At 45.8% G+C, this 17,635-nt stretch overlaps 1 protein-coding gene across 2 annotated transcripts in view; it reads left to right on the top strand.

Annotated features, from left to right (window-relative positions):
• The window catches only part of HERC3 (HECT and RLD domain containing E3 ubiquitin protein ligase 3), a 151,065-nt gene that overhangs the window by 122,247 nt on the left and 11,183 nt on the right, over positions 1-17,635 (top strand). For both annotated transcript variants that reach the window (XM_077277010.1, XM_077277018.1), the window contains 2 exons: positions 6,197-6,263; positions 6,703-6,785. In XM_077277010.1, coding sequence (XP_077133125.1) covers positions 6,197-6,263; positions 6,703-6,785 — 150 coding nt within the window. The remainder of the gene's footprint in view (positions 1-6,196; positions 6,264-6,702; positions 6,786-17,635) is intronic.

Here is a 17,635-nt window from a genome sequence, read left to right as displayed (position 1 = left end):
CATGTAATCCACCATGTGCTGCAGACTGCCAACTGCCCAAGAAACGCTGTCCCCTGCTGGAGGCGTGATCTCTGCCCGCTCGTCATCACCCCACCCTCGCTGTACACACTGAGTACTGGACAATTGTGTAACTCCCTCCTCTGGACGGATGTCTTCCTCCTCCATTGACTCCTCATCCTCCTCACAAACTGTCCCCTGCCTACGCATTTGTGAGGAACCACGTGGCGCTGACTGTCCAGAAGATGATGGAAATGGTGAATCCTCGTCCTCCACCTCTTCCACAACATCATCCCTTAGCGCTTGCAGTGATTTTTCAAGCAGGCAGATAAGGGGGACAGTCATGCTGACTAGTGCATCATCTGCACTCGCCATCCGCGTGGAATAATCAAAGGGACGCAAAACCTGGCAGACGTTATTCATAGTGGCCCACTCTGTGGTTGTGAAGTCTGTACGGCGCTGACTGCGACTTCTTTGCGCCTGAAGCAGCTGGTACTCCATTACAGCTTGCTGCTGCTCACACAACCGCTCCAACATATGTAACGTGGAATTCCACCTGGTAGGTAGGTCACATATGATGCGATGTTCCGGCAGGTGGTGTCGGCGCTGCAGAGCCGCAATGCGCGCTTTTGCCGTGCTGGAACGCCGCAAGTGAGCACACTCTAGGCGGACCTTGTGCAGCAGTGCATCAAGATCCGGATAGTCCCTCAAAAAGCTCTGCACGACCAAATTGAGCACATGTGCCAGACATGGGATGTGAGTGAGGTTGCCGAGGCCCAGAGCTGCCACCAGATTTCGGCCATTATCACACACTACCATGCCTGGCTGGAGATTCGCTGGCACAAACCACACATCGCTCTCCTGCTTGATGGCATTCCAGAGCTCCTGCGCTGTGTGGCTACGATTCCCCAAAAAAATTAATTTCAAGACGGCCTGTTGACGTTTGGCCACGGCTGTGCTCATGTCGGTCGTAACAGGTACACGTTCATCACGGGTCCATGTGGAGGTGGACTGTGACGGCTCCTGCAGCGATGATTCTGAGGAACTGGTGTAAGAGGAGGAGTCTATGCGTACAGAATGGATTCCTGCAATCCTTGGAGTGGGCAGGACACGTCCTGCGCCACTCGCATGGTCTGTACCTGGCTCAACGACATTAACCCAATGGGCAGTGAGGGAAAGGTATCGCCCCTGTCCATGTTGACTGGTCCACGCATCGGTGGTGAGGTGGACCTTGCTACTGACGGCGTTCAGTAGCGCGTGTTTTATGTGTCCCTCCACATGCTTGTGCAGGGCAGGGACGGCTTGCCTGCTGAAGTAAAAGCGGCTGGGCACATTGTACTGTGGGACTGCCAATGACATCAAGTCACGGAAGCTGTCAGTCTCCACCAGCCTGAATGACAGCATTTCCAGTGACAGAAGTTTGGCAATGCCTGCAGTCAGAGCCTGTGCTCGTGGGTGGTTTGACGAGAAAGGCCGCCTTTTCTCCCATGCCTGTACTACCGATGGCTGTAGACTGGGCTGGGAGTGTGTGGATGACTGGGAAAGTGGTGCTGCGGGTGGAATTACAGCGGGTCTCTGGACAACAGGGCCAGAGGTTCTTCCACGGCGATCCTGGGAGGAAGCCGAACCAGCTGCGTGTGAGCTGGAGGAAGAGGCAACACGAGCTGAAGAGGTGGTAGCTGCCGCTGTTGGTTGGCCTAGCTCTTCAGTGTGTTTTTCTAACTCCGCCGGGTGCCTGGTGCGCACATGTTTCCACATGTTGGAGGTATTGAGGTTGCTGACATTTCGACCTCTTTTGACTTTTTGATGACACACCTTGCATCTGACATAGCAAATGTCATCTGCAACTGTGTCAAAAAAGGACCAGGCACTGCAAGTCTTGGGAGCGCCCTTTTTGGCTTTTGGAAGAGACATGCTCCTAACGGGTGCCAAAGCGGAGGCTGCAGGATCCGCAGTCTTCCCCCTCCCTCTCCCTCTTTGGGCCGTACGGGGAATCTCTTCCTCAGAGCTGCTCCCACCACCTTCCTGTCCCTCACGCCAAGATGGGTCAAGGACCTCATCATCTACACTACCCTCTGCCCCCAACTGCTCCTCCTGGGTAGTCTTAGCAGCAGAGCACGCACCAGTAAGTGGCACCTGAGTGTCATCATCAGCTGATGCGGCCTGCGATGTGGTGACCGGAGCCACTGGCCCACCCGCCTCTTCAGAGGAAGAGAGAAAAAGCTGTTGGGCATCACTGCACCCTGCCTCTTCTTCCATTTCTCCAATGCTGCTTGGCTGGCCCCCTGTTTCCAAGCCAAGAGATTCAGAGAACAGAAGTAGAGACGGCTCCTGCCCTGGGCTCTCTGTCTGCCTGGGCAATTTGGCAGGTGGTGAAGAGACAGATGGCTGCTCTCCAGTGCTCTGTGTCTGAGAGGATGTGGCACTAATTGAAGTTGATGCATTAGCTGCCATCCATCCGACAACGGCTTCAATTTGTTCTTCGCGCAGCAGCGGTGTACGGCGCTCTGAGACAAAGCTGCGCATGAACGACTGTTGCCTGGTGAAAGTGGGTGCTGATGAGTCACCGGTGCCCGCAGCAGGCACAGAATCCCCACGTCCCCTCCCTGCTCCGCGCCCACGCCCACGTGCCTTACTCACTGCCTTCTTCATCTTGGTTGACTGATAAAGATAAGCAGAAAAGTACTAACGGCTTTGTGTGCTTATTCCTGAACAACTCCTCCTAACAGGTATAAGAAACACTAATTTTCTAAAGTGTGGACTAGACTTTAATATGAGCTAATGTGGCCTACACAAATGTAAAGTGGTGTAACTGGTGTGTTTGGTGAACTTTATTATTTATTTATTTTTTGGGGGCTGAACTGACAACGGATAGAGCTGCAGTCACACGGAGACCGTGCAGACAGCCGTAAACGGCGCTGCAAGGCCCAAAAACCCTCCTCTACGTTATCCTATCTAGTGTTTTTCCACAAATTAGCTGGAGACGGGTGGAAAGACACTAATAGAAATTTTTTGCAAAAATGTGCAGCAGCCTGCACTACTTAAAACAAAATGAAAATTGATTTGGCGGTATGATGCAGTGAAGAACCCTGAGCTGGAGACAACCAGGCTATGGCTGCTCACAGACTACAGGGCGAGCTGCAGTCACACGGAGACCGTGCAGACAGCCGTAAACGGCGCTGCAAGGCCCAAAAACCCTCCTCTACGTTATCCTATCTAGTGTTTTTCCACAAATTAGCTGGAGACGGGTGGAAAGACACTAATAGGATTTTTTTGAATAAATTAGCAGCAGACTACACTACTTGGAAAAAAAAAAAAAAAGGACAGTATGAGGCAATGAACCACCCTCCCTGAACTGAATACAACCAGCTATGGATGGCCTATGTGGCTGCACTCAGACTAGAGAGTGGGCTGCACTCACACACACACACACACAGACCTTGCAGATCGCTGTGAAAACAGCGCTACAAGGCAAAAGCAAGGTGAATAGTAGGTGAACACAGCGGTTGCTAAATTAGCCTTTGGAAAGCACAAAGAAGCAAATCGCTATCTCTAAACTGGCCCTCAGTCAGCAAACAGCGTCCTGTCACTAACTGAATTCACAGCAGAGTGATCGCAAAATGGCGCCAGCGACTTTTAAACTGCATCATGACATCATTTCAGCAGCCAATCACAGCCATGCCAGTAGTTTCATGCCCTCCATGCTGAACAGGATGTGCCCACACTTGAAATCATTCTCATTGGCTGAATTTCTGCATTTTGAATCTGGGAACTTCCGATTCCGGTATCCGATACGCGGCAAGTATCGGAATCCCGGTATCGGAATTCCGATACCGCAAGTATCGGCCGATACCCGATACTTGCAGTATCGGAATGCTCAACACTAATAATCACATAAAACAACAGATACCAAGAGGAATGAGGGCCCTGCTCACAAGCTTACAATCTATGAGGAAAAGGGGAGACACAAAAGGTGGATGGTAACAATTGATTGTATTGTACGGTCAGGTCATCAATGTAATAAATGGGGTGTTCATGTAATGCTGCATGAACCGGTCACAAACCAGTATGTGTAAAAGTACAGACACAGAGGGCTATTAATTGCATGAAGGGCGTGATTAATCTCCTGCTGGTAAAATTGATTTTATCAAAACTACAGCAAGCAGCCTAGTAAGTGACACAGTGCTGGAATCGGGGGTTCTATCTCTACATTATTTTGCGCTCAGATCAGGTGGGAAAAATCTGGTAACAGATTCAGTTTAAAAGTCCAAGTTTACTTGAATAGCTGCTATTATGCTACATTATAGGATCCAATTTAAATTGCTTGTTCTCACCCACAAAGCTTTCCACAGGGTGGCACCCCCCTCATTTCTGTTTATCGGCCTACCCGCTCATAACACTCCACAAGCGTCTTTCGACTCACATCCACACTTCTCCGTTCCTCCAAGACTTCTCTAGAGTTGCACCAATCCTCTGGAATGCTCTACCCCAAGAAATTAGGACGAACCACAACTTAAACAGTTTTAGGTGCTTTCTAAAAACGCTTCTGTTTAAGGTGGCCTATCACGTTCTCTAATCAAAGTCCTTTTATATATAGTCCATTCTCTACTTCTCTGATCATAATTCTCAATCAAACTCCACCACACCCAAAAGCACAATGAATATTGGCTGGCGACTAGCTCATGCAGCCTTTATCTATCCCCCATTCCCTCAAGGTGGCTGGACCATCATTGTAAATAAGGACGTGTCACCCCCACCTCATTGTAGAGTGTAAGCTCTTACAAGCAGAGTCGTCATTATTTTCACTTCAATTATTGTATTATCTTTAACTATGTTAGGCTACTTTCACACTAGCGTCGGGCCAAGGTTCCCGACGCTAGCGTTGTCTCCGCCGCACAACGGGGGCAGCGGATGCATTTTTCCAGCGCATCCGCTGCCCCATTGTGAGGTGCGGGGAGGTGGGGGCGGAGTTCCGGCCGCGCCTGCGCGGTCGGAAAAAGCGGACAGTCGGGAGCAAAAAACGTTACATGTAACGTTTTTTACTCCCGACGGTCCGCCACAACACGGCGCAACCGTCGCACGACGGTTGCGACGTGTGTCATTGCGTCGCAAATGCGTTGCTAATGTTAGTCAATGCAGAAAAAACGCATCCTGCAAGCACTTTTGCAGGATGCGGTTTTTTGGCAAAACGACGCATTGCGACGTAATGCAGTTAACGCCAGTGTGAAAGTAGCCTTACTCGTGACTGTTGTACTGTATATGAACCTCTGAATTGTGAAGCGCTGCGGAATATGTTGGCGCTATATAAATGAAGATTATTATTAGGAAGTGAATCTTCCAATGATTTTGATCCCCTTTTATATTCCTTTTCTTGGCACAGCGAGTATGTACATTTTTGTTGTAGTTTAATGTCAGACAAACAGATCCGTGCCATACTTTGACATTATTTCCTAGTAAATACTTGCACCCTACAAAGCTTGATTGAAGAATGGTCAATGTTTAGCCTTGCAGAACAGAAGTGCACATTTTTTTTGGCTCGGTGAGAGGTGTTTGACTGATCCAAGGGGTAACGTTTCTCCTTGTGGAGAGTCACATGTCAAGCCAGGCAGGTGAGGAAACTTTTAAGCTTTGCAATGCTCCTCTGCGTTGGGCTTAAAGTCTCTTCACCTTGGCATGCCAGCCTTGACATGTGACTCTCCGCAAGAAGAAACGTTACCCCTTGGATCCCGGTCAGACACCTCTCACACATCCAAACCAGATTTTGCACTTTTGCACTGACGAGGGGCAGTACCCCGAAACAGTGTCTGCAAATTAAGATTTTGGTTCAGCTTTTATCCTAAATCACGTGACAAGGCTCGTTAAAGGGTCGACATTGACTTTTAGGATGGCTATTTCCAAGGTGACACTGGAGTTCTAGTCCTCTTCCTATCTGAAAAGACAATTTCCGTATTCTGATTTATTGAAATATATTTAAAAAAAAATTGTGTACTATTATCAGTCATGTTTTTCATTTGTACGTGATCCATGAGAGATTCGATGGATAAGAGGAAAAGATGATCAAAGGAATTGCAGGACATATTTTCGTTTTTGCACATTTCATATACATACTTTGTGCTGTTATCCTAAGTAAATCTGTCTTTTTCCCAGCAACCATCACTTTTATTATTTTATTTTTTTAACACTTAATTTATTTTTCTAGGAGTCTTCAAGAACTGTTAGACTACCCTGAAGATGATGTTGAGGAGACATTCTGCCTTAATTTTACAGTAAGTAGACACAAAATTGTTTTGCTAATCTGTATATTATGGATAATGTAATTTTGCCAAAGTAATATTTTTGACACCTACATAATTTGTAGAAAATTCTTATACACTAAGTGATTGTAAATTAAATTATCAAAATATAGGGATAGATCGAAACTACTTTCCATGAACTGCGTGCCCAAACATGCCTAGATGCCGTTTGAGTTTAGAGGTTTCAGTCATTTCGGTGTAAAATTCTGACATTCTTATTAGAAAAAAAAAATGTGCCCTCTGAAAAGATCAGTTATTATTTCCCAGTATGTTATTGTATGTCCACAATTATGCAAGCATGCCCGCACCTACCTCTGCTTTTCGGAAGTTGGATTTCCTTTTATTTTGGGCATTCACAAGTGTTTTCCTGTTGTCAACTTTTTGTCTCTTTTTGAATGAAATGTGTCTGCAGATCTGTAGGGAAAGTTATGGGCTGACTGAAATGAAACCCTTGGTGCCTGAAGGAGACCAGAAAACTGTGAATAAAGCAAACAGGTATGTCATCTGACCAGTGCAGTTAGCGATTCCTGCCTATAAACGAGCTCCAATGGACTACTTAATGCTGCATTCACACAGACCAAGTTAAGGCATCAGAACAGAGCCAATTGTCAGTACGATCATTCTGCTCTCATACTGCATGGCTGCTGTCAGCAGCACATCCCCTGTCTACATGAACATAGTTCTCAGACATCTGGCCAAAAAGGGCCACTTACACTTATAGTCCGACACAGTCACTCCATAGATCCAATATGCTGTTGGTTATTTTTAAACATATTATCACGAAATATAACGACCCAACAGGGGTCGGTCAGCGGTCGGCACAACACACTCTCAACGGGATGGAAATGGGGTGAGGAAGGCCCTACCGATAGGGAATGAAGGATTGGACACCTCCTGAGCTCCAACCTGAGCCTGTCCCTGCACTCCCCTAACGACCTAAACGGGTCCTTCCCCCCCCCACCACTGCCACAAACCTAGTCCCTCGCGGTCATCTTGCACTGCCCTGGCTAGTGCACTGGCCGGCATGGGCGCTGGCCTCACCACTACAGATGGTACCACAGGGGTGGGGGGGGTAACAAGCACGAGGCAGACAAGGTGAATACACTACACTTAGCTTCCAGACTCCGCTGCAAAGCTCCACTTCTCAGAGGACACGAAGTCAGGACCTCAAACAGCTGATACGCGCTGAAACCAGAAAGCTCCTCACTCATCAGCTGCTCTCCAGAGAAACTCTATCACCAACAGCTGATGCATCACGTGACCATTTAAAGGACGATGGGAGTGGTCATCACCCACATCTGCTGACCTAGCACCTCTGCAGTTGCAGCAGGATGTCAGCAAAGGGAGGCTGACATAACCCCCCGCTGGCCTGAAAGGAAAAAAGCTACATTTAAAAGATAGTGGAACCAGATCTGCCACGAATCCTAAAATGGAACGTGACACATATGGTGACACCCCTTCGGACGAAGCAAGAACGCGAAACCTGTGTTAGGGGTTCCCACATGTGGTCCTTCAGTCTGACTCAGTGGTATGTCACCCTAAGGGTTATATGCATCTTTTTGCTGGATTGCCTTGCACCAATATAATCCTTCTATATTATTTCAAAACACTATTTTTCGGTGATTCCTTTGTATCTCCTTTCATACTGCACCCACACACACACAAATGATGCACCATTTGAAAGGTAAACTTTCCCCCTTCAGCAAGAAAATAGCCAAAGAAACCACACATCCACGATGTGATCACTAAATACATTTTAAAGATTAATTTTCATAAAACTGCAGTAAGGAAAAATGACCTGCAGGTGGCACCACACTACCCCAAAACACAATACCACAAAGCTGAAACAAATCCTGACATTTGCTTTGGGGTCTTTCCAGCTTGCCGAACTCCTTGCCCAGCTGATTTTAAGCAGTTACATATAAAATATTTGCTACATATGTGGAAGTAGAATAAAAGTAATACTTTTACCTGTTTAAGGCTAAGTTCACACGTTGCAGAATTGCCGCGGAAATTTCCGCGGCAATTCTGCGCCTCCTGCCGCGGGTATATCGCATGCAGAATTTGCATGCATATACCCGCAGAAAACTAGCGTTTTGCAAGCATAATTAGCTTGCAGAATGCTAGCGTTTCCCAAGCGATCTGTAGCATCGCTTGGAAAACTGTTTGACAGGTTGGTCACACTTGTCAAACATGGTGTTTGACAAGTGTGACCAACTTTTTACTATAGATGCAGCATCTATAGTAAAAGATAGAATGTTAAAAATAATTAAAAAAATTAAAAAAAAAGTTATACTCACCTCAGCGGCGTCCGTTCCTAATGCTGTGTGTTCAGGACCTTCCATTGACGTAGCGGTCACGTGACCGCGGGTCATGTGACCGCGACATCATCGCAGGTCCTTCACACACACCTCGGAAGCCTCTGAGAAGGTCGGGCCGCCAGAGGGTGAGTATATCGCTATTTTTTATTTTAATTCTTTTTTTTTTTACCACTTATATGGTGCCCAGTCCGTGGAGGAGAGTCTCCTCTCCTCCACCCTGGGTACCAACCGCACTTGATCTGCTTACTTCCCGCATGGTGGGCACAGCCCCGTGCGGGAAGTAAGCAGATCAATGCATTCCTATGTGTGCAGAATCGCCGCGATTCCGCAATTTTAATGAACATGCTGCGTTTTTTTCTGGATTGCGATTCAGCTCAGGAAAAAAATGCAGCATGTGCACAAAATATGCGGATTGCATTCTGTTACATAGGATGCTTAATGTGAGCGTTTTTTTCGCGGTTTTATAGCGTTTTTATAGCGAAAAACCGCGAACAAAAAAAACGCAAAAAATCTGCTACGTGTGCACACAGCCTAAGACTTCAGCTTTAAACCTGAAGATATAAATGAATGCAGCCTAAAAGGGACCGGACAGATTCTGAACCATCAGATTTTTCATATTATTAGACTTTTCAGTGACTGTCCATCTTCCTTCTAAGGTTGCAGCTTATTGGTGACCTGGAGTCACCTCTGGTTGCAAGTAAAAAACTGCAGCGTTGACATAACTCAGACTGTACATTGTTTCCCGATGGGAGAGATTGGTGGAAAACCTTGCAAAAATTTAAAAAAAAAAAAATTCAACCATAGGGAAAAAAAAAGGTAAAATAATCTGCAGATATGACTTTTTCTTTTTTTTTTTAAAGGGATAGTCCCAATTATTATACAGTGGTGTAAATACGCTCAGTTATGGGGTCAATTCTCCTTCATCATTTTTACTGTCAAAGTGGCACTGCTGTACAAGGAGTTGCTCCGTTCACATACATAGGACTGTGTTGCACTTCCCTACCCTGCAGATAGATGGCAGTGCTTCTGTGGAGGGGAAAAAAATGCTGCTGCCCCTGTTCTTTTGCAAGGTCCTGCCAATCAGACCACTTCTGATCAGTAAGTAAAATACCATTATGTTTAATGTTGGGGGATCTCCTTTAGGCTGGAGTCACACACACACACAACGTATAAAAAAAAAATCGGTCCGTTTTATACAGACGAGAATCGCAGAAATGTTCCCTGATCCGTATGTCATCCGTGTGCAGTGTGAGGATGCAATTTTTCTATCATGAAAGCATCCGTATGGCGAGATTTTCTCGCCGGCTTGCAAAATGGACATATAATGGATCCATGGGCTCAAATATTCGTGAAAACATGTATCTAATATATAAAGCTGAATGTGTGTGTGTATGTCCGGGATTGGCACCTGCACCGTCGCAGCTACAGCCACAAAATTTTGCACAGTCACACGTCTGGACCCTGAGAGCGTCATAGGCTATGTTGTGAGGCAAAATTTTAACCCCGCGCGTTCTAATTCACCAAACAATTTTGCCCCTATCTACATAATGGGGAAAAAGTGAAAGGAAAAGTGTTGGAGGCAAATTGACAGCTGCCAGATGTGAACAAGGGGGACTTAAAGAGTGAGAGCGATGGCGCCAAAGAGTATATACTGTACAGTTGCTAAGTTGGGGCCTCGACATGGGATACTCACCACACACGGGGATATGAACACACACAAAATGCGCCACACACTACCACGTGCTTGAACACATATCACCCTCAGCACACATTTCACCACACATACACCAACCTCGCCACATAAAAGTCGAAACACAAAAGTCGCCCCTCAAAACTCGCCACGCGCAAAACTCGACACATGCAAAATTAGGCTCACGCAAAACTCGCTACACGTGCAAAACTCGCCACACGCAAAACTTGCACACACGGAAAAATTGCCACATGCACAAAAGTTGCAACACATGCAAAAGTTGCCTCACACAAAACTTGCACATACTCAAAACGCACAACACATAAAACTCGCCACGCGCAAAACTCTCCATGCGCAAAGCTTGCTGCACACAACTTGCTACACTAACCTGTCACATGCAACTCGACACACAAAAAGTTGCTACACGCATGTCGCCACACAAAACTCATCTCACAAAAGTCGCTACATGCATGTCGCCACACGCAACTCAACACACACAACTTGACACATGAAACTCGCCCTAAAACACACACAAGTCTGGTATTATCCTTCAAAAATAAAAATCTGCTTAATAAGCAGACAAACTACAAGAGCAACAACTGTACCATATAGGAAATACGGCAGCTGTCAGTCACATGACCTGTCTATTATGTGTGAGCTAATATATACTGCCAGGGGGGAGGGCTTCCTGTTGGCTGGGGATTTATCAGGCTGCAAATTTAGCTTACAAATAGTGAGGTAAAAATACCGACCAAATAACGTGTGAACGTGGTCTAATACAGGAGGAGATGACACACAGATATATACTATATACAGGAGGAGATGACACACAGGTATATACTATATACAGGGGAGATGACACACAGGTATATACTATATACAGGGGAGATGACACACAGGTATATACTATATACAGGGGAGATGACACACAGGTATATACTATATACAGGAGGAGATGACATACAGGTATATACTATCTACAGGGGAGATGACACACAGGTATATACTATATACAGGAGGAGATGACACACAGGTATATACTATATACAGGAGGAGATGACATACAGGTATATACTATATACAGGGGAGATGACACACAGGTATATACTATATACAGGGGAGATGACACACAGGTATATACTATATACAGGAGGAGATGACACACAGGTACATACTATATACAGGAGGAGATGACATACAGGTACATACTATATACAGGAGGAGATGACATACAGGTACATACTATATACAGGAGGAGATGACATACAGGTACATACTATATACAGGAGGAGATGACATACAGGTACATACTATATACAGGGGAGATGACACACAGATATATGCTATATACAGGGGAGATGACACACAGGTATATACTATATACAGGGGAGATGACACACAGGTATATACTATATACAGGGGAGATGACACACAGGTATATACTATATACAGGAGGAGATGACATACAGGTACATACTATATACAGGGGAGATGACACACATATATACTATATACAGGGGAGATGACACACAGGTATATACTATATACAGGAGGAGATGACACACTGGTATATACTATATACAGGGGAGATGACATACAGGTGCATACTATATACAGGGGAGATGACACAGGTATATACTATATACAGGGGAGATGACACACAGGTATATACTATATACAGGAGGAGATGACATACAGGTATATACTATCTACAGGGGAGATGACACACAGGTATATACTATATACAGGAGGAGATGACACACAGGTATATACTATATACAGGAGGAGATGACATACAGGTATATACTATATACAGGGGAGATGACACACAGGTATATACTATATACAGGGGAGATGACACAGGTATATACTATATACAGGAGGAGATGACACACAGGTACATACTATATACAGGAGGAGATGACATACAGGTACATACTATATACAGGAGGAGATGACATACAGGTACATACTATATACAGGAGGAGATGACATACAGGTACATACTATATACAGGAGGAGATGACATACAGGTACATACTATATACAGGGGAGATGACACACAGATATATGCTATATACAGGAGGAGATGACACACAGGTATATACTATATACAGGAGGAGATGACATACAGGTACATACTATATACAGGAGGAGATGACACACAGGTATATACTATATACAGGAGCAGATGACATACAGGTATATACTATATACAGGAGGAGATGACGCCGTATATACTATATACAGGGGAGATGACATGTATATACTATATACAGGAGGAGATGACATACAGGTACATACTATATACAGGAGGAGATGACACACAGGTATATACTATATACAGGAGCAGATGACATACAGGTATATACTATATACAGGAGGAGATGACGCCGTATATACTATATACAGGAGGAGATGACATACAGGTATATAGAGGAGGAGATGACATACAGCAGGTATATACTATATACAGGGGAGATGACCTACAGGTATATACTATATACAGGGGAGATGACATACAGGTATATACTATATATAGGAGGAGATGACATACAGGTATATAGTATATACAGAAGAGATGACATACAGGTATATAGTATATACAGAAGAGATGACATACAGGTATATACTATATACAAGAGGAGATGACACATAGGTATATACAATATACAGGAGGAGATGACATACAGCAGGTATATACTATTTACAGGGGAGATGACATGCAGGTATATACTTTATACAGGAGATGACATACAGGTGTATACTATATATAAGGGAGATGACAAACATGTATATACTGAGGGGAAAATGAGAGGTGTGAGGTGAAAATGAGGGGTATGAGGTGAAAATGAAAAGGTGTGAGTGCAAAATGAGGAGTGAGGGAAAATAGTGGAGTGATCGGAAAATGACAGATGTGAGGTCGAAATGACAAGTGTTAGGGGGGAATGAGAGAAGTGAGGGGGGAATGAGAGGAGTGAGGGGGAAAATGAGAGGTGTAAGGGAGAAAATGAGAGATGTGAGGGGGAAAATGAGAGGCGTGATGGGAAAATAAGAGAAGTGAGGTGCTATAACTAACCACAGATATTTACTATGCCCAGGCAACGCCAGGCTCTTCAGCTAGTTATGATATAAATTTGAAGGAGATGTATATGGTTATTGGATGGTGCTTGGCATAATCTGCAAAAAGGCATATAAGGAACCATAGAAATGATTGCAGCAGGATATATGGTTTAAATCACCAACAGGATGTTAATCTTTCTATCCCACTAGAGGGCAGTGTAATAATAAAAGAATATGAAAAATTATATATATATATATATATACACAGTTATATGAAAAAGTTTGGGCACCCCTATTAATCTTAAGCTTAATGTTTTATAAAAATTGGTTTTTTTTGCAACAGCTATTTCAGTTTCATATATCTAATAACTGTTGGACACAGTAATGTTTCTGCCTTGAAATTAGGTTTATTGTACCAACAGAAAATGTGCAATCTGCATTCAAACAAAATTTGACAGGTGCATAAGTATGGGCACCCTTATCATTTTCTTGTTTTAAATACTCCTACCTACTTTTTACTGACTTACTAAAGCACTTTTTTTGCTTTTGTAACCTCATTGAGCATTGAACTTCATAGCCAGGTGTATGCAATCATGAGAAAAGCTACTTAAAGTGGCCACTTGCAAGTTGTTCTCCCGTTTGAATCTCCTCTGAAGAGTGGCATCATGGGCTCCTCAAAACAACTGTCAAATGATCTGAAAACAAAGATTATTCAACATAGTTGTTCAGGGGAAGGATACAAAAAGCTGTCTCAGAGATTTAACCTGTCAATTTCCACTGTGAGGAACATAGTAAGGAAATTGAAGAACACAGGTACAGTTCTTGTTAAGGCCAGAAGTGGCAGGCCAAGAAAAACATCAGAAAGGCAGAGAAGAAGAATGGTGAGATCAGTCAAGGACAATCCTCAGACCACCTCCAGAGAGCTGCAGCATCAACTTGCTGCAGATGGTGTCACTGTGCATCGGTCAACTATAGAACGCACTGTGTTTTTTTGCCGCCATACATAATGCCTTTTTGTATGACTGGACTGATGAAACCAAGATTGAGTTGTTTGGTCATACAAAAAGGCATTATTCATGGCGGCAAAAAAACACAGTGCGTTCTATAGTTGACCGATGCACAGTGACACCATCTGCAGCAAGTTGATGCTGCAGCTCTCTGGAGGTGGTCTGAGGATTGTCCTTGACTGATCTCACCATTCTTCTTCTCTGCCTTTCTGATGTTTTTCTTGGCCTGCCACTTCTGGCCTTAACAAGAACTGTACCTGTGTTCTTCCATTTCCTTGCTATGTTCCTCACAGTGGAAATTGACAGGTTAAGGGTACGTTCACACAGGACTTTTTTGCTGCTTTTTTTTGCTGCTTTTTTTTATGCTAATTTTCAGCTGCTTTTTACAGTACCAGTAAAGCCTATGAGATTTCAGAAATCTCATGCACACACGTTGGTTTTTTGTTTGATCAGTATTTTCTGCTTTGCTGCTTTTTTTGGACATAGGGCATGTCACTTCTTTCAGCGTTTTTGCTGCGTTTTTGCAGCGTTTTTTCACCCATTGACTTGAATGGGTGATGAAAAAAACGCTGCAAAAACGCTGAAAAAACGCATGTAGCATTATTTGCTGCGTTTTTTGTGCAGAAAATCATGGCCAGCAGGAAGGGATCTCACAGCCAAGAGCTTAGGGGTGTGGTTAGTGAGGTGTGAAGAGCCATTGTGAGCCATTGGGAGGTGTGAAGAGCCATTGTGAGGTGTCCTGATTGTGATCTATTGTGAGGGAGTTCCTGGTAGTAAGGTGTGAAGAGCCATTGTGAGGTGTGAAGAGCCATTGTGAGGTGTCCTAGCAGCTGAAAATTGGCATAAAAAAAGCAGCAAAAATCTGCAGCAAAAAAGTCCTGTGTGAACGTACCCAAAAAACGCACCAAATACGCACCAAAATTACGCACCTAAATTAGCATAAAAAAAAGCAGCAAAAAAAAGCAGCAAAAAAAGTCCTGTGTGAACGTACCCTTAATCTCTGAGACAGCTTTTTGTATCCTTCCCCTGAACAACTATGTTGAATAATCTTTGTTTCTTTCTCGCTTCATTGGGGGACACAGGTAACCATGGGTGTATGCTGTTGTCACTAGGAGGCTGACACTATGCAAATAAAGAAGAAGTAACTCCTCCCCGGCAGTATACACCCTCCGACAGGCACCAGGCAACTCAGTTTTTGCTTAGTGTCTGTAGGAGGCGGACCTGGATCTAACACCAGATCCGCATTTCTTTTACAGGGATTTGTTGTTTGTTTTTAATCATTTCCCCTTTCTTTTTCAGACTCTTTCTTCAGGGTAACAGGGTGCAGTTTTCTCACCCTGTTTTCCGCACTTTGAGCGACCGAGAGAGCAGTGTGGTATCACCCACATCGCACCCTCTCGGACCCGCTGGGCAGGACTTTGTCCCCTGTCACCCATTCGGGTGTTCAGGGTGACCCTTTCTTCGGTGGCCAGTCCTGCCCGTTTCCCCTCCTCATCCCTCTCCTCGGAGAGGGCTAAGAGGAAGACGGCGGTCACATCCAGAGACCCTCTCCCCCTGTTCAGGGGTCGACGCCGTCTTCTGCGCCGGAGAGTCGTGGCGCGGGAAGGAGGACTACTTCCAGGACCCTCTATCTACCAGGGATCCTGATGCTTCCTCATCTGCAGGTAGGGAATCTTCAATCAACAAAATCCCCCCCACCAATACCCTGCGCAGCGGTGATCCCCTCTTACCATAGGGGTGCATCTGACAGGGAAGTGGGCTGCATAGAATGGGAGCAGGAAGGCTGGCATCTTTTCCCCCTCCTTATTCAAACTTGCAGGCCCGTTCGCCCGCCATTTCTCTCTGCCTCACAGTTTATTTTTCCCTTTCTTAGAGCTTGAGCGCCCTCTGGTGGTGGCCGGAATTACTGCGGCCGGGATGTGCAGCGTCTCCCGGCTTTTCCCTTTCTTGCCGCTTGAGCGCCCTCTTGTGGCGGTCGACGGTATAGCGGCCGGATTACTTTCAGTTTTACAGGGGGCGTTCCTTTCTTTCCCCCCTTCGATCCTGTGCACGCCCACAGCGTCGCACTTTCTCCGCGCTCTTTTCTCCTGCTTCCTGTCAGCGGGTCAGCGTCTGCACATCGCGTAGGACACAGGATTTCTCGGGGGAACACAGGCACCTGCGGTTACCGCTGTCTTTCACCAGGCTCAGCGCTACCTCCTACTCCACCTGGCAGTATTCTCTGGGGACAAGGAAATATCCACCTATGTCCGACCCCACCCCGGCCTTTGCCCCTACGGCCATCCATTACGCCTGCGCTCACTGTAAGAAAAAGTGGGTTTCAGGTCAGCCTTCTCCTTTCTGCCCGTCCTGCGTTCCTCCCACCATGTCAGCTCCCCTGGAAGCTTCAGGGTCCCGGGATGAGTGCACCCCCCCTCCCCCGGAGTGGGCTGTTGCTATGTCTCAATCTGTGTCCGACCTGACTAAGGTTTCTCAGTCCCTGGTCCAGGCACTTGAACGCATCCCGCTTCTCTCTAATGCCACCAGTGCCACGAACGCCTCTCACGGCGATTCGCCCGCACCTGTCCTAGACTCTCACAGAGGCAGACCGGACAAAAGAGACAGAAAACGGACTTTATCTAGATCCTTCTCCAGTTCACCGGACCACATCGGGATTCCCCTATCTGCCCGTTCCCCTTCCTCACAGGCGGACCTCGGGTCTGATGTCACCTCTCAGTCGGAATCTGACTCGGATGCAGATCAGACTTCCGGAACACAAGACATGGTTGATAGCCTTATCTCAGCTATCATTCAGACGCTTGATCTTCAGGAAGATGAGGCAAGCTCTCAGGACGTCTCCGTTGCTTTTAAACGGATTAAACGTCCCTCTAGGGTTTTCCCTAATCACAAGGAGTTTGACAACACTACCGCCACTCACTGGGAAAACCCTGGCAAGCGTTTCCCAGGCAGGAAACTGCTTGATGTGTTATACCCTTTTCACTCCGACCTGGTCTCCAAGTGGTCCGAGTCTCCTAAGGTCGACCCGCCTGTGTCCAGGCTATCCTCACAGACAGTTCTGTCTATTCCGGACGCGGCTTCCCTTAAGGACCCCTCGGACAGACAAATCGAGGCGCTAGCAAAATCAGCATTTGAGGCCTCCGGAGCCTCCCTTTGCCCTAGTTTCGCCTCGTCATGGGTAGCCAAGGCTGTTTCAGCCTGGGCCAAGACCCTGCGCAGGGGCATTTCGGCCTCTGCTCCTGCTGAAGAACTGTCTGAATTAGCGGA

This window comes from Ranitomeya variabilis, chromosome 1 (genome assembly GCF_051348905.1).
Source record: "Ranitomeya variabilis isolate aRanVar5 chromosome 1, aRanVar5.hap1, whole genome shotgun sequence".
NCBI lineage: Eukaryota > Metazoa > Chordata > Amphibia > Anura > Dendrobatidae > Ranitomeya > Ranitomeya variabilis.
Note: the sequence above shows the minus strand (reverse complement) of the source record. Positions and strands in the feature narration are given on the sequence as shown.